Consider the following 25,979-nt stretch of genomic DNA (forward strand, 5'->3'; position numbering starts at 1 on the left):
GGTGTCGCAATTTATGGTTTTCTCAAAAAATTGGTTATTTAGCTTTGCAATATGATGACCTAAAAAATCTATGTTGAGGTCGTGATGTATGTTCTTATTTCGGATAAACCACCTTGCTTGTGTTATTTTTCTGAGAATTTTGTTCTGGCATCTTTTGAGTTTTTTTTTTTAGAACTGCCTGCTTACAATGAAGGGATCGCTTATATACTGACAAAGAACGTTCTTGAAGCTTCCTAGAAATAACTAAAGAGGAAATGATGTAAATTGAATGTATCGGAAGCTTCTGGAATGTTCATAGAATTAAATAAGAAAAATTGGGAATTAGAGTTCGCGTCCCGCATCGAACCTGGGACCTCCAGCTTTGTAGATTCGAATTATACCACTGAGCTACTGAGACTTAGACTGCTCGGCAATATAATAATTCTAAAACAAGAAACAACAGTCTTTTCCGAAAAGCAATTGCCATTCCATAAAATACCTAGGCATTTTACGCCCTAACTAGGAATTCTAAGGAATTCCAATATTTCATATACTGAAGGTATTATACGCATTTTTTGTTGTAGTATAACCAAAAATTTAATTTTCGTTATGTTTCATAAATATATAATTATTTGAATTGTGAACCTCACTAATTCTAGTTTCGCTAAAATACTATGTATAATCTCTAAAATTCCTTAGCCTCATCATTTTTATCTTCTCAACAGGAAATTAGTTCTTTATTCTTCGCTTCCATTTGAATCGAAAACTTGTAGCTGTATTACGCTAAAAACGTTAGATGAGGTAAACATTTTTTAGTGTCTTATCAAATTCTCGGAACACACCTCGTTAATGATCATTCTGGGAATGGAATGGATTCCCCACTCTGGAATTCTACCTAATTTATGCTCAGAGGAAAGGTGCAGAAGGAAATCTCATTATCTCTACTTTATGGTAGTAAAGTTGGAGAAAACCAGAAAACTTTTCTTGTTCATATTAAATGTTTTTGGATCTTATCTCTTTATTTTATTTTCTATAATAAAAATGGTCTTCGTAAGACAAAAAATTCATATTTATGATATTAATTTAAAAAATAATGCATCGTCCCAGAAGTTAAATTCTACTTTATAACTGGCCTCATATAGCTTACCAAATTCTGAGTTTACGACTATCAGCGCTCCTCTTCAGGACCTTGTAATTATAAAACCAACCCACATGACAAGAGGACTCTTTCATCAAGCATTGGTACAAACTAATCTTTCGAGAATGACATTTTGATGGAACTAATCCATATATTGTAAAGCAAAATCATTAAAACTTCCCACGGTTAGACCAACGGCAAAGTGATTCTACACACTGAAGATATTTTACATCTGCTCTATTGTCGAGGCGAGTTAGGAGTATAATTCAAATCAACCGGCCACAACTGGGATTGGAACTTGGGTTACATCATTGGGAGCCAAAACCTCTGTCCTCTGAACCACCTCCATTTTATAATTGCAGCTCCCAGCAATTATAAACTACTAAAATACAGATTTAAAAAATGCTTGTAATTACTTGTTTATCCGATATTTGAGTTCGAAATGTTATGTAAACGTTAACAGGGTTGACCAATGGTTAAAGATTTACCTAAGCAATAAAATATAACTTAACATAATTAATATCAGTGACTGTCGATTTACTCATATCTAAACTGCTCGTTATGCCTAACCAAATCAAAGGTAAACTACAAGCACTATAGTGAATAAAAATATATAAATAACAGTGTCTCTTGCATACTATTTAAGTAAGAGGAATATTAGATGTACATTTGACTATTTACACATATATAAAGCTAGTAAGAGTATAATAAATGAACCGAAATATGGATTATAAGACATAATTGTCCTCCAATATCAATTAAGTAGAAAAAATAGTTTTATCATAGTTCCCGAAAAAATTCATTTAGAGGACATAAAATCAAAATGAAAATACATTAACACTTTAAAAAATATTAAATAAGGAATCCTTACAATTAGTTTTTAAAGAAAATATTTCGGCATTCATAAAGCATTTACAAAGCTTGCATTTCGTTCCTACTCTTTTTTTTCCTTCAGTATTTGGCTAATGAGGTGAACCAGGTTCAAATCCCTGCCATGGCTGGTTGATACGAATCCCAGCCATGGCTGGTTGATACGAATCCCAGCCATGACTGATTGATACGAATCCCAGCCATGACTGATTGATACGAATTCCACACCTGGCACGCACTAACCACAGTACTGACGTAAAATATCATAAGTGACAGACAAATCATTAGTTAGAGTTTCCTTGCCGTCAGACTAACCGTGGGAGGTTTTAGTGTTTTCCTTTTCGTGTAGCGCAAATGCTGGTTAGTTCGAACAGAAAGTCCTCCACAAGGATAAATTTCGTTCAATAATTGACCCAGGAGTTCCCTTGTCTTTTGGATTGGGTACAAAATTACAATGCTGTGGAGTTGAACATCCGTAGTCGTAAACCCAAAATTAGGTTGGCTGTCCAGCGACTCTAAGAAAATGAAATATTTGGCTAAAAAGGAGTCAAATCCAATCCGATTTTTTCACTTATATAATGCAGAAAAGCGAATATTTCACAGACTCTAAACGAATAAAATATTTGGCTAAAAAGGAGTCAAATCCAATCCGTTTTTTTTCGCTTATATAATGCAGAAAAGCGAATATTTCACAGACTCTAAAAGAATAAAATATTTGGCTGAAAAGGAATCAAATCCAATCCGATTTTTTTCGCTTATATAATGCGGAAAAGCAAATATTTCACAGACTCTAAAAGAATAAAATATTTGGCTGAAAAGGTGTCAAATCCAATCCGATTTTTTTCACATATATAATGCAGAGAAGCGAATATTTCACAGACTCTAAGAAAATAAAATATCTGGCTGAAAAGCAGTCAAATCCAATCCAATTTTTTTCACTTATATAAAGCAGAAAAGCGAATATTACACAGACTGTAAAAAAATAAAATATTTGGCTGAAAAGGAATCAAATCCAATCCGATTTTTTTCACTTATATAAAGTAGAAAATGGAATATTTCACAGACTCTAAGAAAAGAAAATATTTGACAGAAAAGGAGTCAAATCTAATCCGATTTTTTCAACTTATATAATGCAGAAAAGCGAATATTTCACAGTCGACAAAAAAAACGTATCACGGTACAACACTCGCAGTTAATTATACAAGTGAAATAATCTAGATAATTGCCAATAGAATGTAATGTCTGATATGGTAACCTTCTAAACTTAACTACAGGGCAAGCAGCAAAGCAGAATTAAAATGACAGAAATTTTGAACACGTTCACCTAGAAAAGTAGAATTATAATAAAAATTTAAAGATTATGCTGTTACAGCAAAAATTAGTAATCCAGGAGTTTCCTTGTCTTCTGGATTGGGTTCAAATTACAATGATACGGAGTTGAACATTGGTAGTCGCGAACTCAAAACTGGGCCGGCTGTTCAACGACGATTATAAAACGAAATAAAAACCCGTCGATATGAGCCATAGTGTCTCAGAATATAGAGCGCTCGCTTCCCATTGAGGTGACCTATGTAAAAATCCTAGTGTTGACAGATCGATAAAAATTTTATTTCCTGCTTGCACCGACCATACTACTGACATAAATTATCCTCAAAAGTAAACAGATCATGCTTTAGAATCCATTTTACTTCGAATTAACTGAGGAAAATTGTTGTGGTTTTCCACTCCATGTTACTTAAACGGGGGTAAGTTTCTTTTAACTTTCTTCACGAATGTTAGTTTGACCCAATGCTTTGTTCAGAAATTCACCTTTCTTTTGAGGTCAGTTCAAAATAACGAGATTACTTAGATAAACATTGATAAAACAAAAAAAGTGTCGACTGTTTAGCACCAGTTTTAAAATAAAGTGAAGTTTTGATATTGACAGCTAACTAATGGATGATTGAATGTAAGGTACATTCAAATGAAGTAAGTTTGAGCATCTATGCACAAAAATAATAGGAATTCATTTTTTTCTGAGTTTTTGTAAACAATAAGAAAAACAAAAATACTTACATGTGATCGGAATATGAATGCCCAGCAGGACCATCCGGCCATACTAAGTAGCATATTGTCCTGTGACCTCGGTCGGCATATCTGAAGGTCATCGTTGTAGAATACAAAATAGAAGGGCAGGACAAAATAGCACCAGCAATCCATACAGTTGTCAGAATAGCATATGCTGCCAATCTTGACATCCGTGGTCGGAGAGGACGAACAATCGCTATAAACCTAAAAAATAAGATTAGCAGTTTAAAATATTTGCATACAACGAAAATAATCAATAATTACAACTAAGTGAAATGAATACACAATGACAATGATTAACGCAACTAGGGAAAAGAATACTTCAAATAAAGTACTAATTTAATAAAAAAAGACATTAAAACAACCCTATAAAAATTTAACAAAAGCAAAACTTTTCTAAAAGTATTTCAATTTAAAAAAATCTTGTAATTATAAGGAGAAAAGGATGTTTCTTCGGAAAAAATAAAACCCAATATATTTTTGGATAAAAGGCCTTGTTATGATTATAATACTTGAAAATATTCCTCTTATTCTCTATATGCTTCTCTCTTTAATGAGGGAAATGAGAGTGATTTGAGGGGAGAATTGAATTTCTTGTAGACATAAAAGTATGACTTTTTTCTGATAACTTTTTTTTTCTGATATGATTATGATACCTGAAATCTTCCCTTCTATATGCACTTTTCCCCTTTAATGAAAGAAATGAGAGTGATTTGAGGAGAGAATTGAATTTCTTATAGATATGAAAGTAGGACTTTTTTCTGATATATTTTTTTTTTCTGATATGTTTATGATACCTGAAATCTTCTCTTCTATATACACTTTTGCCCTTTAATGAAGGAAATGAGAGTGATTTGAGGGGAGAATTGAATTTCTTATAGATATGAAAGTAGGACTTTTTTCTGATATCTTTTTTTTCTGATATGATTATGATACCTGAAATCTTCGCCATTCTTCTCTATACACTTTTCCCTTTAAAGAGGGAAATTTGAGAGTGATTTGAGAGGAGAATTAAATTTCCTATAGATATGAAAGTAGAACTTTTTTCTGATATCTTTTTTCCACGTTGAATTGAAAGAAACCAATGCCGAGATGATAAAACTACCGATTTAGACGCTAGAAGCACTTTATGAACAAAAAGTGCAATTTTGTATTTGTACCTGATTACGCATCTCACATTGCTATCGAAACAGCATTGCTATATTTTTATTAGTTCGATCATCTTGAGATTAGTCTCATTCAACTGAGCGTGAAAAATACATCGGGAACAATGTCTTAATTGCATGTCTAAAAGTAATTCCATTTCCTCCCCTAACCCTCACCCTCATTTCCCTCGGAAGAAGCGTACAGAGATGAGTAGCAAGTTTACAAGAATGATTTATAATAATAAAATACGTTTATGGAAAAAAACTGGGGTAATTCTTTTTCCCGTTAAAAAACTGAATTACTAAAAGGAATTTTCAAAATAAAATATATTTTTTAATTGATATTCTTTTCTGATTTCCCCCCCCCAAAAAAAAACTGATTATTTTTTTCCATTTAGCTTTAATGTAACGCTTATATATAAAAGGAACAACTGATTCATTAAGTATGTTTTTTTAAAAAGCTTTAGTATACTATTTGCTCTTATTAAAACGTTATTAATCTTAGAGATAAAGGAAACAGAAATTAACTATAACTACAATTCTGTATTTAAAAGTATTTGTAACAGTTTTATATTTTAGTTTCAAGTGCATTAAGTACCGAACTGTAGCTATCGTGCAAAATATTATAGAAAATTTAAAAAAATAATAATTGTTTAAAGGAATTACTGTGAATATATTGCTAAGCACATGCTTGATTGTTCAGTGAAATATTTCTGGAAGACAGCTGTTAAGTTGACTCTAATATTCATGAAATTATGTGCTGTTAATAAACTCACCAGAAATGAATAGATAAAAAATAGGGTGTTTAAAAAATAGGCGAAGTAACTAAGTGCAATAATAAAAAAAAATATTTTAAAAAAATTTCAATTGTGCTGTTATATGCTTTTTCGCTTTGTGCATAACTTCATAATGTTGATTAAAACCGAATTTTTGATTATTTACTTTCTCACCGTAGGAAGAACTCAGAATAAAATCACTCTTAGGATAAAAACATGTGAGAAAGTAATGTCGAAGTAAGCCATCTATCGTAAAAATTGTCAACTAAAACCAGGATTCCTAAGAGGAAAATTTATGGCCCGACTAAAGAATTTGCAGTAAGATTTTTTTTTAATGTAAACTGTTAACCGTTACCAAATTATATATATTTTTAAAATGTCAGTCTGGTTTAAGTCAGCTTGTATTTATAATGTATTATAAAAGTCTCTCTATCTACATATTATATCTATCGACAAGATTTGTAATTCATAATATACATATGCTAACCCTTTGAGGCAGAAATGACACCGATGTCCCTCACAATATATATTTTTTTTGGTGCACTAATTAGAAGTAAAAATACATTTTGGTACTTTTTAATTATAAAAAGCAGTTTAATGGTTACTAAAAAAATCTGTCAGATTATTAAAATTATATTGTACTAAAATATTATACCCCCCAAAAAAATTTCGCATTTTTTTATTCATATTCAAAAAATTTTCAATTGTAAATTAAAGAAATTTTAATGATAAATTACCGTTTTCCTTTTGATCTAAGTACATAAGAATTTTAAAAATATATATTGTTCGAAAGTGAGCCGTGTTTAGAATATTCAATCTTTAACGTAGAAAAAAAATACTGGTATCTCATCCTTTATTCATTGTCATATATTATTAAAATGCTAAACATAATATTTTTCACTTATTTTAACGTAAAATAATACAAAATAGTGAAAAAATCACGAAAAGCATGTTTAATTAAAATTCTGCTTTGAAGGGTTAAAGTAAGCTAAAACAGTAAGAACAGTATAAACTGAAAGCTCATAATGGGCCGTTAAGACCGTAACATCTATATTTATCCCAGACATTAGTAGATAATATTCTTTATTTTCCTGTCATTACTTTACTTTCTGTCTAGTTTTTTTACTATCATTTAATGAATACTCAAATCATCATTGTAAGCATGAATATCTAAATGACTATGCACTAATGATTCGCAGTTCCTTCTAAAATTGCCAATTTGTAGATTCCTAAACACATATTATGAATAAATATTGAAATACAATTTGAGAATAATGCTATCCATCATTATCTTGATCCTTGACTGCTGAATAAATAAATATTGTTTCACGATTTGTTTTCATGTAACTGTATTTTTTGGCATTCGTTCTTTACGCTGTATTTATCCACTTGCGTAAATAAGGAGCGTCATTGTGAGCTTGCCGATAACATCGATTGCTTGTTTTTACCCACTGCATGTGATGTCGTTTGCTAATTTTTTTCTTTAGCGAGAAGAGACAATATTGTATTACAAAAGTTGGTGTTTCCTAATTTTAAAATACGGACAAACCCTTCATTGATAACTCTTGTAAGAAACATATTTACATACTGAATAATATGCAATTTATAATTGTTTAATTCAATTTTTAAAAAAAAAATGATCACATAATTTTTAAAAGCCAATGATAGTTAAGTAAATAAAATATTTGTAATAAGAATGGGGGTTCAGTTTTAGAAATTGAAAATTTTCAATCTTTAATTAATATTGTAGGTTAAATTAAGTTTAATTCCAGAATATTCATGGCTATGCTAATCTTTAAGCATCGTTAGTAATTCAAAATGTAATGTTCTGTAACAATAAAAATTATTGCACGCTCATTAATATTGTTTAAAACCTATTTAAAGAAAACGTAACAGTTTCTATTGATAAGGGTTATGGTAACTAAGAAAAGTTCGGGCTGAGATTACAAGAAAATCCTTTAAATTTTTATTATAGTAATGAAAAAAAACATAAGAGATGAAAATAAAAGTAAAATGAAAAACGCTGTAATAATCTGTAACAATAAAATGTATCGCTTTCTCATTTATATTGTTTAAAGCCTATTTAAAGTTTATTGCAGTTACTATTACAGTTTCTATTGTTGCGAGTGATGATAATTATAATGAATTCAGTCAAAAAGTACAAAAAAATCCTTTAAATTTACTATATTATAGTAAATTACAAACTGTAAGAATGATGAGAATTAGTAAAAGTAAAATGAATAACAAACTTAGTATTCTTACTGGCATTAGTTGTTTCAAAATATTTTTTATTTTTTTTATTTCCAATGAGCTGCACAATCGGTCTTGCCGATGAGCAGACCTAGTGCGTTCTCCAGAGGTGGTATCCACTCTTTCAGGACCACCACGATGGGTGAGATACCGTTGGTCATGTTAATTTGGACGTCTAGTTTCTGCCACACCAGATGGCAGCACCGAGACTCTATTTGGATGCTAAAGTGCACTAGGAATTTAATTTTGCCGGAAATGCCAAGAGCTAATAAGGCACTCCAGGGATCTTTTACATGCCGCATAATCATACGACATGGCCGCTGAGGATTTTCTGCATCCCGAAATTCCGGTGTCTGGGCCGGGGATCGAACTCGCAGACTTGGGCTCAGAAGGCCACCGACTAACCAACTGCGCCACCCAGCCACTTGTTTCAAAATATTTTATACATCATTTCATTTTTTTGGTACACTCCACTTTCCTTCTTTTTATTCATTAAAAATTTAGTAAAAATATATATAAATTTCAGAAAGTTTAGATACCTTATTCATAAATATCAGATAGTTAATTTTTTACGATTTTAACTTTGTTCTTACTAATATCACAATCCAAATAATGAAAAAACAATGATTTTTTATTAATATTTCATGCATTGCACATACTGACAAGGTTTTTGAGTGATCAAGAATAAAACGTTTTTCTTTTTTTGTTGAAAGCTTCATCGTACCTTAATAAAGGATTGAAATATGTATTTTTTTCATACAATCCAGGAATTTTATAAGGAATTTTTTACAGTGTATCTCTGGAGTTATTCGAAATTTTCTGAGAGAAGCCAATTTCTCAAAATTTGACTACTGAGAGGGGGTTCGTTTACTTTCTTCTTTGCATTTTTAAAACTAATTTTAATCGATTCCCTAGATCAATCAGTTATCAACTTAAGGTTCTATTACTGAAATATTCGTTTATGTTTAATGTTAATTTTTTATTTCTTATCCAACCTACTATTATATGAAGAACATTTTCAAAATCTTTAATTTTTGTTGTCATTTGTGTTTACCGATTTCTTAAAGATTTTTTTTTCTGTTTAAGATAGAGGTTTGAAATTTTTTGTAGGTACTTTAATTTAAATATGCTTTAAAAGATCATTTGGATTTAAGTGTGACTATTATATTTAGTTTTTTTTAGGAAGAAATTAAAATTAGTATATTTAGAATTATTATTTTTAAAATAAAAATTAGGGTTTAGTCACAGAAATATTTTTATTAGAATTCAAAACTAGTCAGATTTTTAAATCAATACAAACTTCTGTTCAATTCAGGAAATTCATACAAATTCAATACAGTACAATAATACATACAATAATTATTTAAAAAATTTAAAACTCATAAAAATTAGGTTTTTTAAATCAATTAATGTATACTAAGAAATTATTTTTAAGTATTCAATATATATTGTAATTAGTTTTTAATATTCTTATAAAATGACTTTTTGATGACTTATTTTTCAAAAACAATGCAATGATATTATATGAAACTAAATAATGATTACTTTCAGTAATGTTGCCACAAAATACGCTCCTTTTAACTTTAAAATTAAAAAAAAGGTTATCGTGTAGTCTTAAAACTTTTCACAAACTAATTTTTGCATACTTCAGTTTTAGCACTTTTTAAAAGTATAAACTTCTAAATCTTATCTTCATTATTATTTCTTTAGTAGCAATAATTGTAGCACAGGTTAATGTAACTTAAATAAGAGACACTAATTATACCTCAATAGTTACTCATGAAGAAAAAGAAATAATACAAAACTAAAAAAATTGAATTCATTTTAAATGATAAACTCTGATGTTTTGCGCAGTCGACTTGCCAAATGTCAACGACTGACATTAAAAAATCCCTACTAAAAATATTTTGCTTTGTTTCTTATTTTATTTGTATTGTCTCATGCATAAGCTGTAAACATGTTGTCAAATAAGCCATTTTTTATTCAGTTATTCTAATTTTGTAAATTCAGGGTGACATCAAAAACTGTATGTGTTATCTGGATTTTCACCGGCTTTACGTTGTTTGTGACATTATGTTTTTCCATGAAAGATATTCTTCCCAACAATCACATTCTAAATATTTATAAACAGCTTACGAAAGCTTTAAGGAATAAATACTAATTTTGTTTATGTTTATTTATTACGGGTAAAGAGAAACGCATGAAAGTAATTTTCATTTTTTATTCATTCAGAACATTTTTAATGTATTAGGTTTCATAATTTCCTTAAAAAATATAGAAAATCCTCTTTACATATNAAGAAATTATTAAAAAATGTTTTAAAAAAATATTCACAAATTTAAAAAAAAATTTAAAATCAAAAAAAAAAGGGAAAAGGTTATATTCGAAAAAAAATTGTGCTTTCTAATATTATATTATGGTAGCGAAAGCAAAACATATCATTGTATTGATATGAACTATTGTATTGATATTCGAACCAGTATTATTAAAAAGCTAGTGAGCCCCACTCTTACTTTCAGCAATCCCCAATCAGTGATTTTTTTTCGTTATCTCATGTGATTCCTATGCTTTTCCGAACACTCCTAAACAATTGACATATTTAACCACATTAGTCAAAACGCGAAAGAGGGTGGGGACGTTTGGCATAACTTCCAAACACACAGCAAGAGCTTCGGAACCTCTACAAGCGATGACACGGCAGATTACTTTAAATATTTCATTACTTCTGAGTCTCTGAAAGTGAAAGTTTTCAAACATAAATAGTTAAAGCAAAAGGGAGAAGTGTTCTCTTAAATTTTAAGAAAAATCATTAATACTGTTTCTTTTCACAATACTTTTGCTTATTTTCCACGTCTTTTGGCTTCCAGCCATCCTCATTCTCCCCCAAAACACACCCATAAAATAAAAATATGTAGCTACAATTTGGCGTGAATGTGACATAAGGGGTAGAGGTCCCCAAACTCACTAGAATAATTGTAAGATTCACGGTACAAAACATTCCTGGCCTCTTCTTCCTTACCCGCTTGTTGCCAAAATCCAACCTAAATAGTTTTTTTTTATTATTATTTATAGATTATTGGGTGAGGGAAGAAAAGCAGTTTGAAGCTGGAATGTAAAAAAATTAAAACTTCTTTGAAAGATTCAGGGGGTGAAGACTTCCTGATCTTTCCCCAGTGTCGCGAAAAAAAGTTGTCAAGGGAGTAACTACTCACAGCATTAAGGCAAAGGAGGGTATTTTATCGACGACTAAGGACTCGTAAACTTTTAAATCGATTATTATAATCTTGATTTTGAATTAAAATTTTCTTGCTGGTAAATATTTAGTGCAAGGAAAACAATTTATAGAAAATACAATGCATATAATTAAAGTAAAATTTTTATAATTATTTATGTACCTTATACAAATCCACAACTCTGAACCAATCCGTCACTAAATTTGGTGAACAGTGCGAGGAAAAAAAAATGACGGATGTTCTTAAATGACTTTTGATCTAATGATCGGATCTTTACGTTTTAGGACTCAATCTTAATAGTTAGAGGGGATGACCTCAAATAAGCTCTTTAATAAGTGCGCATGATATTTTAAGCTAAGAAATCAAACACAAAAATGCACTTTCTCTAAATAAACACTTTTTTTTCCAATGAATTCTGATTTCCGATCCCCAAAATATAGGGGTTAGCGGTTATCTGGAAAATGTGGTCCTCATATTTCGGTCAGGAGTGCGAACCAAAAATTTGAACCCTTAATCTTAATTTGTGTATTGCCGTATCTCGAGAACTTTCAAAGCGATTTAAAAAGTTTTGCACATAATTATAAAAAATTTTTGTTCGAAGATAATAATTCTATGCAAAAGAACAAATGTTAGCAAATATTCATTATTTTTATTATTTTGTTTAATAAAAGTCGAAAAAAAATTGTATGGTAAGGTATACAATTTATTCCCTCATTTTAAAGTGTTTAATTTTACACGGCAAAATACAACATTTGAATCAATCCGGTTGAATAGTTCGTGAGAATTTGAATTTTCAAAAAGTCGTGTTTTTAAAATTCGAATTCTCGGGAACTAATCGACTCATTTCTATTAATTTTGCATTCTACCATTACGTACTTTAAAATGATGTAAAAAGTTGTCTCCCTTACAATTCCTTATTTTTCGACTATTATTAAAAACAATAATAGAAAATAATGCTTCTTTATGAAATTTATTTTTTGCATGGAATTATCTTTGTACAAATGAATTTTATGATTGCGTGCAAGTAAAGTTAGCATTAAGGGGTCTAAATTTTAAATCGATTTCCTGATCAAACTATGGCGACCATATATCCCAGATTGCTGCTACTTAATGTATTTTGAGGATCTTAGATCTGAATTTGGTGGAAAAAAAAGGCTTGTTTATTTAGAGAAAGTACATTTTTGTGTCTGATTCAGTAAATTAAAATATCGTGTATCCTTATTAATTAGCATATTTGAGATCCTCACCTCGAATCATTTTAAGGGGAAAAAACATCTCGTATAATAAATAAATATACTAGGGATTTTTGTGAACTTACATTAAAGAATTATTCAGTGCAACTAACGTGCATTTTCGTTACATAGAGATAAAAAAAAGCCAAAACCTCCCACTGTCAGCCTGACAGCAAAGGGACTCTATGGACCATTTACCACTGAGAATATTTCACGTCAGAATAGGTAGTAATTGAAATTTAAAAAATGAGCTTTGTACTAAAAAGTTAAACTAGTTGAGAAACCGTACTAATTCGATTGAGAGAAACATAAAAAAATCGTCCCGCTAATATTGACCCCAATAATGCTCAATTAATTAATTTTGATAATAGGTTCTAATTGAAGTAAAAATTCCGTTCTATGTATTAGAAAGTAAATAAAATGAATAAACGGCTCTAATTCGTTTGAGAGAAATATAAGTAACCTCCATAACATTATTGAATTACTTCTAAAGCAATTTAGAAGTAGTAACGAAATAAATGCTCGTTAAAATTTAATTTTATTGAAAATGTTAATATAAATTTTGAATGAAGTTCATTCTAATTGCAATATATGCTTACTATTTGTGCTCATATATTCACTTTGATCAATTAGAGAGTGCACTTGGCATTACTTTCGGTTGATTGCAAAAATAAAAAGAATACGGAAATAAAAGAATACAAAAGAAAAGGTCATAGCAAACTGCGTTAATATGAATACTATAGTATAGAAGGAATCGATGACTTTGAAAGGGATCAACAGAAATAAATAATGTTGGAGATAAACTGTATACCTCTATTTATTTACACTATCAGTTCTTTCCGGAAAAAATTTAATAGTAGTTTTTTTATAATAAACTTAAAATTTTCTGACTCTTGCACTCTTATTTTAAAAGTGTTTTTGCATCGTATTGTTTTGCAGTTGACTTTATTTTAATGTACATCCGAAAAAAGATTCGGATCTTCATAAGGATCAGAAGTTGAAACTTTTCTGCGGAGAAATATTTCCTTGAATATACATAAACTTTCTGTTCTCCATTTTTAAAATATTTACGTTAAAATTAATGTTCCTAATTTGTTTGCGAGACACAATACGCTATTTCTGACCATGAGCCGTATCGCTAAAGTATGGGAAATAAAGTTTACGTTAATGTAACGTTAAAGCAATGCAGAAGCTCTCTAACATTTTACTATTTTTACTTTGGTAATTGTGCTCGTTAATGTCATCGAAACAGAAATGAAATCATGTTTTCTAATTGAATTAAAATATACAAACAAGTATTTGATCAAGAAATGAAACCGCGCTAAGAAAAAAATTGGTCAACCTGAATATGATAAAATTTACCGTGTTTCTGACTGTATGGAAACGCCAAAAGGCGCATTAATTTTTATCAAATCCGTTGGTAATGATTTTGTTTAAATTAAAACCGCACTATATTTTATGCTTTTATAATGTGTGATAAAATGTGGTAATTTTTTCATGAAAACTTAGACCAGGGCATAAAAATTATTTATTCAATTAATGTTTAGTTTTTTATTTTTTACTGGATGTATGGTAATTAGAACTATAATTTTAAAATAAAATAAAATTTCAGTACCAATGCGGTAATTTTACCAGAACTTTTTTCTCCATCCACTTTCACGAAACTTTTTAAAAAGAATAAACATGACTGAAAAAAAAAACAATTAAAGTGCAAAAGGTAATTTTTGGTAAAAAACAACACTTTTGGTAAAAAAGCCAAAATTTCAAGCTTAAAAACCTCCTGATAAATCATATTATATAATATCTTTTAACGCATAATTATTCTTCATATGAGCAAAACTCCTAAAGGCACTAGCAGGCAATAAATTGACTAAAACCAATTTAGTATTTAAATCAATAACACATGATTTTGAAACATAAATATTTCTGAATTCTAAGGGAATCCCCTCATTGCTCCGACAAAGAACATGACGTCAAATTGAATTTGAATAATTAATCAAGGCGATAACAAGGAACAGCTTCCTTCATTTAACCTTAACTAGATGATTAATTGAGGAAAACTCTGCAAATTATATTCCCTCTTCGGAGTAACCTTGACATCTTAACATATTACCATACTTAGAGGTGAGATTGTTCCATTGTTACAATAAGCTGCTATTAAAAAGGAATTTTTTCTAATAGATTCGATTTGCACATTGAGTTTAAATGATGTATACAATTATTTTGCATTAAGTAAAAATTAAGGGGCACAGAACACAAATAGCTTAAATATTTTGAGATTGCTTTATAGCTTAATAATTTTCGTTTCAAATGGCGAAAAATTTCCTTTCAACTTAATTGGAGCACGAGATTAAATATGACTTCATTCTTTCCTGTGCGTAATATTAATCCCTCGGTTATATTTTTTTATTTAAAATTATGCATGTGAAAATGAATGTAACTCCAAAAAATTGTAATCAGAAATATTTCAATTATTTTAATTTATTTTTCTTTTGGAAATTCGTAAGACTTTCTTTGATTTTGCTTCATGCAATTTTTATAAAAAAAAATAATAAAAGAAAAATATCCAATAATTTTAAAAAATAGCATTTTTTTTTATTTTAACAAAAATTAAAAGGGAAAAAATGTCGAAAACAAAGTAAAACATAGCTATTTTTGTCCAAAACAAACAAAAACAATTTTTATATCAAAGCCTGATATTTCAATGGATCAAAAATTACAAATTCTTTTAAATGTTTCTAAAATAGTTTTTTTTTTATACTTGCTAAACAATATCACAAAAGAAATTATATGTTATATGCTAAAAACAATTTATATGTTTTTAAAAAAGTTATAAATTTCAAGTTAAGTAAAAATGTGTTAAGTTATGTGTTAAATTCAAAGTTCTTCATGTATTCAAAATTTTGGTTACACCGAATTATGTCTTTAAAATATTTTATTCACTGGTTTTCACATTAAAATTACTCGAATATTGTTCTCCAATTAAATACGTTAATGCTGCTCAATTTAGTTTAAATGAGACTTAAACATATTAAATTAAAATGTTGTATATTATTTTCGACTTTAACCCATAGCTTTTTTCGAATTTTGCGTAGAATATATATTTAAAGTTTCACTATCGTTTTCTTAAATGATATTTTATGCAAAAATGAAGCTAAATTAATCTATATTGGGACTTATATATAATAAATTAAAAAATGGATAAAATTAAAAATATAATAAAATAAAATAATGTAATATAATATAATAAAGATTATATAAAATTAAATTAAAATATGCATTTAATTAAAATATTAAAATCAATTAATCCCGTGAAGTATCATACAAAATACCTCAAACACCAATTAAAATTTAATTTTTGACATACACTACTCAAATCAATTCAATTTAATCTGTTATGTTCAATTAATATCTGGGTAATTTATAATCTAACGTACTATTAAATTTAAAATGGATAATTCTGTAATAAATTATGTAAGACTTCGCCTCATTTATGTGCAAGGGAGAGCTCTGAGGTAACAGTGTATTAAGCTAAAACTATGTTTTTTGTTAAATAATTCTTTCAGATATCAGCAAGGGAAGTACAGTGGCTCAGAGGATATACACCAACCAGCGATGGTTGGTGGATAAGAATTCTGCTCCTTTTCCCCACCGACCACAGTGACGTATAATATTCTCAGTGGTAGAGGGATCATATGGCTAAGAATCAGCATGTTATTTGGCTAGCTGTAGAAAACTTTCGATGTTTTCCTTTCCATGCAACGCAAAAGCGTGCCATCAAAAAAGTCTCCACTAAAGCAAGTTTGTTCCAATGAGTGATCCAGGAGTTTCCATGTCTTCTGGGCTGGGTTTAAAATTACAAAACTACGGAGTTGACCATTGATAGTCGTAAACTCAAACATTCATCGCTGTTTAAAGCAAAATTATGAAATAAGTTACCTGTACAGGTAAACATTCTGAACAATCAGCTAAAAAAAGTCGAATGTAAACTAAAAAGCAGCAAATTGCAAAAAAATGAGCTTGCTGCAGGTTGTTTAGCGGTTTCATTTGATTAGCAATAGTTAAAACAAATTATCGGTACTTAGTCAATGAAATTAAGTAAAAACTGAAACTTTCTCCCACTGCACAGTGGGCCAGAAGACCATGATCTTTGGCCAAAAGTCAAAAATTAAATTTCAGCTAAAATATGTTTAGGCAGCTTTAATATCGCCCAAATTAAGTATTCATAATCAATCCAAACATTATAATTTACCTTTTGGACCGACGAGAGCACAATGTAGTGAAAAATATGTTTAAAAAAAATTTTTAATGTAACTTTTAAATTTATATTTCAGAAATATATATAGGAATTTCACCTCACTGTTGCCTTTTTATCAGAGTAATTAGTCTGAAATTATAGTAAAATTTTTCAATTCGTTGGATTAGTTAATACTCTTGACAAACTTATAGTCTATATCTTATCATTTGACATTTTACAATGTTTGAATCACTTTCGAAACTTATCTCCAAAAAGTTCCACAAGGTAATTAGCTAAACATTTCCTTTGTTGTCTTCTTTGATGTTTCTTCTTTCGAAAAAACCTGCCCCATATTGCAAAGGTGGACTAAATATACCGAAAAACAAAAGTTATGTTTTTTTTCATGTTTTCGAGTTATTTTGTAATATTACTTTGGAAATATAATTTGCTTTTCATTTTTATTATAAAATAACGAAAATTATTATATTTTCATTGCTATATTTAATTATTTAAACGTACTATGTTTTTTTTTTGTTTTGCTCACCATATTTCAGCAGCAATTTTGGTTGTTTTTTTGGTATTTTTAGCGTATTTCAAGATTTCAACTATGAATTCAATTTACCTGCACATAAAAACTCCTAAATTTTGAAACAAGTTTTATCGAAATACTAATTTTGGCCACGAAACCTTGGATGGTGGCCCACTGTCCACTGGTTTAAAACAACCTCAAACTATCTATTTATACAATAACTACATCGTTCTCAAGTGCGTATAAATGAGAAATAGCGATACACTATTTGCATAACATGGTGTATCCCTGATCCAATGGCACATCGATATATTTAAGTACTTATCGACTTTAATCGATTGACTCCTGGAATTTCATATGTCACTCGAAATATCTCTCGCCAATCAAGATGAAGCACACGAATGCATAGTGGTTAGGTTTAAATAAGACAAAAATATTTAATTTAAATTTGAATTTTATATATTTATGCAGTAAAAATTTATTAACGCTTATGTCTTAATTATTTGAATTTCAAATATAATTATTTGAAGTACATTTCAAATAAGAATTTATGCAGCTTAACTCTTTGTAGGGATATTTTATTTCTAGTTATGTCTTGTTAAAATATTTTCGGGATTGAATTTTTTTTTATGAAAGAAATAATTTAGCTTATAATTAAAAACTAAATTGATTTTAGATAGTATTTTTCAAGTTTTAAATAATGTAAAGAATTGGCCATTCACTTGAACTTATAAATTCATATATAGTCAAAAATGTCTCGAAAAAAATGGTTAGATAATAATTTATTTAATTGTTGTTTTACCATATATGACTGTTGTGTTTTAATAACTGTGAGAAAAATCGTTTTTTATTTGCTTTCTCTTAATTCTGTTAAACAACCAGATTTTAATCTCATCAACTAGTCTCCCTAAATGAAGCTACTTATTTCTTTGCTATTGATTATATTTTACTTCTAGCATTGTTTTAAAACTGTAAATAAAAAAGAGATTTAACTAAGCATTGCTAATTGTTCAACTGCTTCATAGTGCTGCGTTCTATGCGCTTACGAGATTATAGTATTCTAATAGTTCAGGTTCATTAATTAGCGAGTGCAGAGAACTAGAGTTTAAATGTGTTGAACAGAATAGAGTGAATGGACGTGGTTGGAGTCAACACTAGGACTCGAACCCACGTTCTATTGGTCCTCAGACTGATAGATTAACCTTCTCGGCAATAATATATACCTATCATCAAGGAACGAAGTGACTTCATTTGGTGGATGTAGTTGGTATGATAAAAATCTGGTTGTGTAACCGTATTCAGTGACAACAGTTAATGAAAGGTTTTTCTCACAGTTAGCAGTTTGAATACTGTCTTATTAATGGTTATTTGAGTGTTTTGTCTGAATATGGTTCAATAACAATAAATTAAATTGTTATTTTGCCATTTTCTCAGAGAAAAAAAATAAAAATAAAAATGAAAATTCTCGCAGAAAGTGGCAAAATAACAATAAATTAAATTGTTATTTTGCCATTTTCTCCGAGAAATTTTTTTTTTTGGTCCCGCAGCGGACTGATCGTTAAAACACGGTTCCCAGAAGATCACCGAAGTCAAGCATCACTGGCTGCGGTCAGTGTGCGGGTGGGAGACCACTTGGATCAGTCTGCGTAGGGACCGAGGGTGTGCAGTATGGGTCCTCGTTAAACTGTTCTACAGCAAAGTGCTCGATTCCACGTGTAGGTCGTTAGACTACCGAAGCGGGGGTACCATCCCCTTTGCAGAGGATCAAAATTGTGATGGCTTGTCTTCGGATCATCAGACCGTCGCCAATAGCCAATTGTGCAGCTCTAGTGTGACGTAAACTAACTACAACAACAACCGAGAAATTTTCAACGGTGTACAATTGTTTTTCAAGAGAAAAAATACTTGTTTAAAAACTCTGAATTATTGATCACTGCGACTGATCATTGACATATTAATTATTTATTTGCCAATGTGAGTCTGATGTCTTGCTTTTACACATTTTTAATGAATAAAAAAAATAATTGGTTGTTATTTGTGTAATTGTTAATTGACAATTAGGATTTCCTTTCCTTTAAAAAAAACTCTTATGCATCAACAACTCTAAGTTTGATGCCACATTTACATTACATTGATTTACAATACATTTGGCTTTGTTCAAAAGCTAAAGCACTTTGAATTTTGGAATTACAAAGTTGGGTAGAAAAATGTACGAGAAATACGATGGAATAAAAAAATTTATTATTGGATAATCAGTTCGAGAAATATTAACTGTTAAACTTGCTGCAAAAAAAATATAATGAGGGCTGCTCCACTGTGAGTCATTTAAATACAATTACAAGATTTTAATCTTTATGCTGAAATGACAACTGCATTTATGAATTTTTTTTCTTTAAAATTGCAGTTTATTTCAAACCTGTTGCAATTTTAAGTGCTTTGTTTGCATTTTTTATCCATATTGTTGCTTTGCAACAATGATTATTCCTCCATTGTTGCATAAAAGTTTATCTCTCTCGAGATCTTCTTTTTATACGCTTGACTTGATGTTAAAATTGGCACAAAAAATATATATATATATAACAAAAGATAGAGGGAGAAGGATATTAGACTTTACTAGATCTTAACATGAAAAATTTTAAAAATATAAAAGCTTAAAAAGGAAAAGTCAACACCACTTTGAACTGTTGTATTGATTAAAGGTTATCATTTCATATTATTAACAAATAAAATTACTTCCAACTTGTTTCTCCTTAATGTGTGATACAATCTGTATTCTTGAATTTAAATATTTCTTACTTCAAATACAGTTGATTATTCACCTGAAGTAATCAATCTGTTTTATTATGATTAATATGTAAACAAAATGTTTTAAAATTATTAAAATTATATATTTTTATAAACAGAATCATCTTTGCTGCTTGAAAAGTAACGATATAAGAAAAAATAAAACAATGAATTGGGATTTCTAGTTTTATATGAAACTTTAAAACAAAAAACATATTTGTTACGGATGCGGTTTAACGGGGCAATATTAGATCATTTTACACAACGTGTTTGTGCTAAATTGTTTTATAAAAAAGGCAGCGTTATTCATAAAACAGAGTGTTTTGATGTGTTTACGTTTGTGTTTCTCAAAAAATAAATTTACGTTTCTGTACGCTTGAAATTGATTTTTTTAAAACCTAACTACAACCTATGTAATGCATTAATTATGAAATTTCTAAAAGTTTATGCACTTTCACTAACATCGCTAAAACAAGCATAGGTTATATTTTTTTGAAAAAAAAAACTATTCATCAAGATTGGTGAACAAAAAATCTACTATAAATTCGCTATATTGAAATGAAAATTGTTTATTAATATTTATATCCAAGTATTTCTAAATCAGTACTGAAACGTTCACAAAATATCAAGGAAGCTAAATAAATGTAAATGTTTGAAATGCAAAGAAAATTAAAAATTTTTACGAACTTTTAAGAAATGCAAAATATGAATTTTGTGTCGTTTCCATGGACGAGAGAAGGCATTAGATCTCTATTTAAATATTCTATCGACATTTTCATATAAGTTTTTGTTGCTTCATTCGAAAGCACTTTTCATTTAGAAACTAATGCCAGCCTTAGGATGTTTTAGAAATTAATGTGAGTTCCATTGGAAAACCAGATCGTGATGACTTTTAAAAAAAGTCTTTTTTTTTCATTACTATACATTTCCATTACAATATATATTTACAAATGATCATGGTTATTTGATATAATGTTTTATATAATGTTTATATAATATCTTAAAATGTAACCATTAAGAAATAGTTTCTATAAAAATTGACAAGCTTAATTTTTTAGGAGAAATTTTAGATGATTTTTAGCACGTTATAACAAATTAAACACGTTATTTCAGATAACTTTAGAAACACTAATTTGGTGATGTAATCCGCCGCTTTTAACTCGTTCACTTAAAGCATTGAGTTTATCTGACAACTTGAATAAAAAATAATTAATTATTAAAAAACATGCTGTAGATATATTTTGTATTCATAGAGATTTAAGCTAGAAACTTCACTGACGTTATGGATAAAATATTTGAGGAAACAGAATTGGCTGCAGTTTAATTTATATATTAATAGCTTTATCTAAAAAAATGTGAGAATTTCAATTTTCAAAAGTCTTTTCCAAAAGATTTAACTGAACCTTTTTGAAACATTCTTAGGATCATGGACAAAAATTACCCGTTTAATCCACTAGGCAAATATTAGGACGCTAGACACATACACGTATAAGACACATACACGTAGACATTCTCTTTTATTTTATTATTATTGATTAAAATTCAGAACAAAAATATAAATGTCAGGTAATCTTTAATAAAGTCGAACGTGTAATTATTTCTGGTGAATACAACTGTGTAGATTTTCTTTGGTACAAAAATCATGAATAAGAATATCCATTAAAACCTCTTATAAAAGCTGAACTATGTAGGGTAAATATGAAGAGCAAAAAAGTATGATATTTTAAAAACTGTGATTTTGATTATTGATATTAATACTTCTTTCCTCCTTCAAACTACTTAGCAAAAAGGTAAACATCTTGGTTAATACCAAACTTTACGTATTTTAAAATAAGAATCATAGTTAACATTATTTGTCACTTTGTTTAACAACAGTAAATATTGTGATCAAAAAGCTAATTTACGAACTGTAAATTACCTCTTATATAAGAGCTTCGAAGTATAGCAAAATCTGCCAAAGTTTCATTTCAAATGTTTGTAGATAACATCTTATTCTAAATGCAACAATGACACGTTAATGATATTTTAACATGGGAAGTCAAACTAAAACACGGTTGTTATACGAGTTTATCACGCAAACTGCGAATTACCGTGTTTGCTTTTCCAGTCTTAAAAATACACATTGAGCAAATGACATTTTTTTTCTTTTACAAATAAAGAATATTTTTCCACGTTAAAATGTTCTATTTATATATTGCATGCATCAAATATTACCCTCATATGGTTGAGTGTGCAAACAAATAAATGCAGTCAAATCTAAAAAAGTGGAATGCTATTATCCAAAACGGAAGAACTTCAACTTCAAATGACTGTTTCAAAATAAACCATAAATTTTATAAAAGAGTAAAATCCGAGAAGTGTCTTTTCCAATCTGGAATATTTTTATTTTAATATTTAAGCTTCTAGGAAAAAATATGGTAGTTGGTGTAGATTGAAATTGGTTTCTTTTTTGTTGATTTTGTCAGAATTCAAAAATTTAATGAAGGAAATCTGATAGAGGCAGATTATTAAATTAGGATCATAATCATAACAAAACTTTTATTTCGTTGCTGACCTTTAGATAAAAAAATATTGTTATCCAAGTGTCATTTGAAGTAAAATCATAAATTTGGCATTATATGAATATAGACAGGCCATAGGAGATAAATCTCCCACGACCTCCTAATCAAAAGGCAAATCAAAAGAGGTATTGAATAAATGCTTTTAATGTACAGGAGATATCCATAATAGATGCATTATCAAAAAAAGACACAGCCAAAAGCCAACCCTATGGTATCTCATGTGGATATTTAAATGATTTAAAGTAAGGTTTAAGGAACTAAGGATTTATTGCCAAAATGATGTTTCTCGGCGTATAGACCTAAAAAAAACCAGTAGTCACTCGGCATGTGGCGATTGAACAAAAAAGTTGACGACCTAATTTAATAAACTACTTTTTTTTTCAATTTTTATTTCGAAACAGATTTAAAAAAAGATTAGGTTTTCACAAAAGTCAGATAGTTGAAATTGGAATTTTCAGGAACTATTCGACCAATTTTGCTCACATTTTGTGTTTTGTCAGGTAAAATTACATTCTTTAAAATGATAAAAAAATTCTATACATTACAATTCGAAATTATTTCGGGCATTGTTAAATGAAATAATAAAAAATAATAAATGTCAACTAAAATTTTTTTTTGCATGAAATTATCTTTGGATAAATGATTTCCATAACTGTGTGTAATTTTTTTTTCAATTAGCTTGAAAAGATCTCAATATATAGCGAAGTACGTAAAAGGTAAAATTAACATTAAGGGGTTCACAATTTTAAGCACTCTCCTGACTAAGCTATTGAGACCACATTTCCTAGATTCCGTTTTACCTATAATTTGGGGGTTAGAAATTCGAATCCGTCGAAAAAAAGGTAGGTTTGTCTTAGAAAGTACATCTTTGTGTCTGATAACTTAAAATATCGGCTTGGAAGACTTCATGTTCGATGACCGAAGTTTAGGTTTTTAATTTTGCAGTTATGAAGAAAAAAAATATCGAAATTAAATTAATAATGGAATATTAAATAAAATTTATGTAAAACAAATTACTTATCCAATCATTTTTATTTATGAAGTGTCTTCTGAGTTGACTGTTCAAAATACACCATATTTTCAGGTGAGCCTCTTTAAAGATTTGACAGACTCGTATTCTTCGTACGCTCATTAATTCATTACATAAAAATATTTTTTTTTATCGAAATTTCTATTTCTAGAAAAATGCTGGAAAAACTAAAGCAATGGCTTTGACCTTTTTTCATCGATTTTTTATTTAAGTTTGAATCAAAAGCAATGCTCTCCCCAAGCGCTTTTAGAAGGGCCGCGAACTCTATCTGTTCTTTGATCCCTTTAAATGCGCCCTCTTGCGCTTCTTGTAAGAATTAGCCGCAATTCCTTAGAAACACTGCTTTTTTATTCCTATTTCATACGGAAAAAAAACGAATAACTCACAGATTAAATAATAATCGCACACTGATTAAATTATCTATGTTTATAGGTTAAAATTATCTGTGTTTTTCTCTTTACTATTACGAATATTTCCTTTGTCTGAATTATTCTGGAACTCTTATTATTAACTGGTATTATCTGGAATTCTCTAACTACTATTATTATCTGAAATTCTTATTAATAACTGGTAAAATTTTAATGAGTTTCACTTTTTTTGAGGAGGAGGTGGTAAATTTAGGAATTTTTAAAATAATTTTATAATGTGAAATTACTGTTCAAACAAGGATTTTGAAAATGAAAAATCCATCGAAAAAAATTTTAAAAAATGCAATTTCATTTTTTTTCATAATTTTCAGTTTAAATTAGAGAAAAAAGCTTTAAAGTTGCTAATCAATTAAACAGTTTTTGTTTTAGTTTACTTTTTTTTGAAAAAAAACTATGCTCAAAGATTTTCTTTTAGAGTGTTTAATTATTTATTATAAACTACGCATTTTTCCCCTGTTTTAATAATGTAGGAGAATTAAATTTTTCAATTTAAAATTTTACGATTTAAATGAATTCTTATGCATTGTTTACATATAATATAATATTTTTTTAACTCACACTTATTCCTTATTCAGAAATAATTTTTAGAATTCTTTCTTATAAATTAGAGAAATTTCAGTTTCCTTAAAAAATATTCTTTGTAAACGTTAATAAAACTGAATAAATCTTTTTTAATAAAAACAGTATCAAAAACCATAGATTGAAGAAAGAAAACTATTGCGTAGCATGAGTATTGTTCTTAATGTAACGCTGTGAGTGATGAAAATCTTTTGTAGAAAAGTTATGATGAACAATAGGAAATTTTCATTGAATAATGTAAATATTTGCAATAAAGCAAAACATACAAAGCCGTATATTATCATTGTGGTATTTTCTGAAGTATGTAAAATGATAACAAAGCATTTCCATTTTAGTAATTTCTAGCTTGCCAAATAATACTCTGAAAAATATAATACGAATAGAATTTAAATATTATTTCTGGAATAACATTACAACTATGTAAAACTAGATGAATCATAACAAGTACTGTCAAGTAAGACATTTTTTTTATTTAATACACAATTTTAAAAGGAAAATAGAAGTATGCAATAACATACATCGTCATGGAAGCTTTCTTAATTTAGCTAAATTGCCAAAAAGTTATGAAAAGTGTTAAAAAAGTAATTTTCGAAATGAACAATATTAAATTTGAAATTTTTTAAATTTGCTAAATTTGGGCAATTTTTTAATTTTCTTAATATTGAACATTTTAAAGGTAGAAAACTGACTGTGCTGTTTACCTTCACAGCTGCAACTGAGCATATATATATATATNATACGTAAATACAATTGATATCGATTGTTGGTATATTTAGTATTAGTTTAAGTTCGTAATTTTTGTTATAATCCATTTAAATCATTTAAAATTGTCAATAAATTTTTCGAGAATTTGTAAGTTTCTAAAACAGGCCAATACATATTCAACCTTTTTTATTCCTTTTACAACCCGCAGAATGAGACGGAAGTGCTTTCCCAGGCCCCCATGCTCCAAAGGTAAGCCTATTAAAGTGTTCTTAAATGTACTACTATGCGATGAAATACAAGAGCACCGTATTGAGATCACGTCAGTGTGATATCGAGATATATATATATATATATATATATATATTAAATATTATAATATTATATAGTAATATAAATATATATGTATAATCTTGAATATTTTATTATAATTTTTTCA

General features: G+C 28.8%; 1 protein-coding gene across 2 annotated transcripts in view; it reads right to left on the bottom strand.

Annotated features, from left to right (window-relative positions):
• LOC107444914 (tachykinin-like peptides receptor 86C) overlaps positions 1–25,979 on the bottom strand; it is a 62,433-nt gene that overhangs the window by 11,293 nt on the left and 25,161 nt on the right. For both annotated transcript variants that reach the window (XM_016059184.3, XM_043053403.2), the window contains exon 2: positions 4,043–4,258. In XM_016059184.3, coding sequence (XP_015914670.1) covers positions 4,043–4,258 — 216 coding nt within the window. The remainder of the gene's footprint in view (positions 1–4,042; positions 4,259–25,979) is intronic.

Source organism: Parasteatoda tepidariorum, chromosome 2 (genome assembly GCF_043381705.1).
Source record: "Parasteatoda tepidariorum isolate YZ-2023 chromosome 2, CAS_Ptep_4.0, whole genome shotgun sequence".
NCBI classification, from domain to species: domain Eukaryota; kingdom Metazoa; phylum Arthropoda; class Arachnida; order Araneae; family Theridiidae; genus Parasteatoda; species Parasteatoda tepidariorum.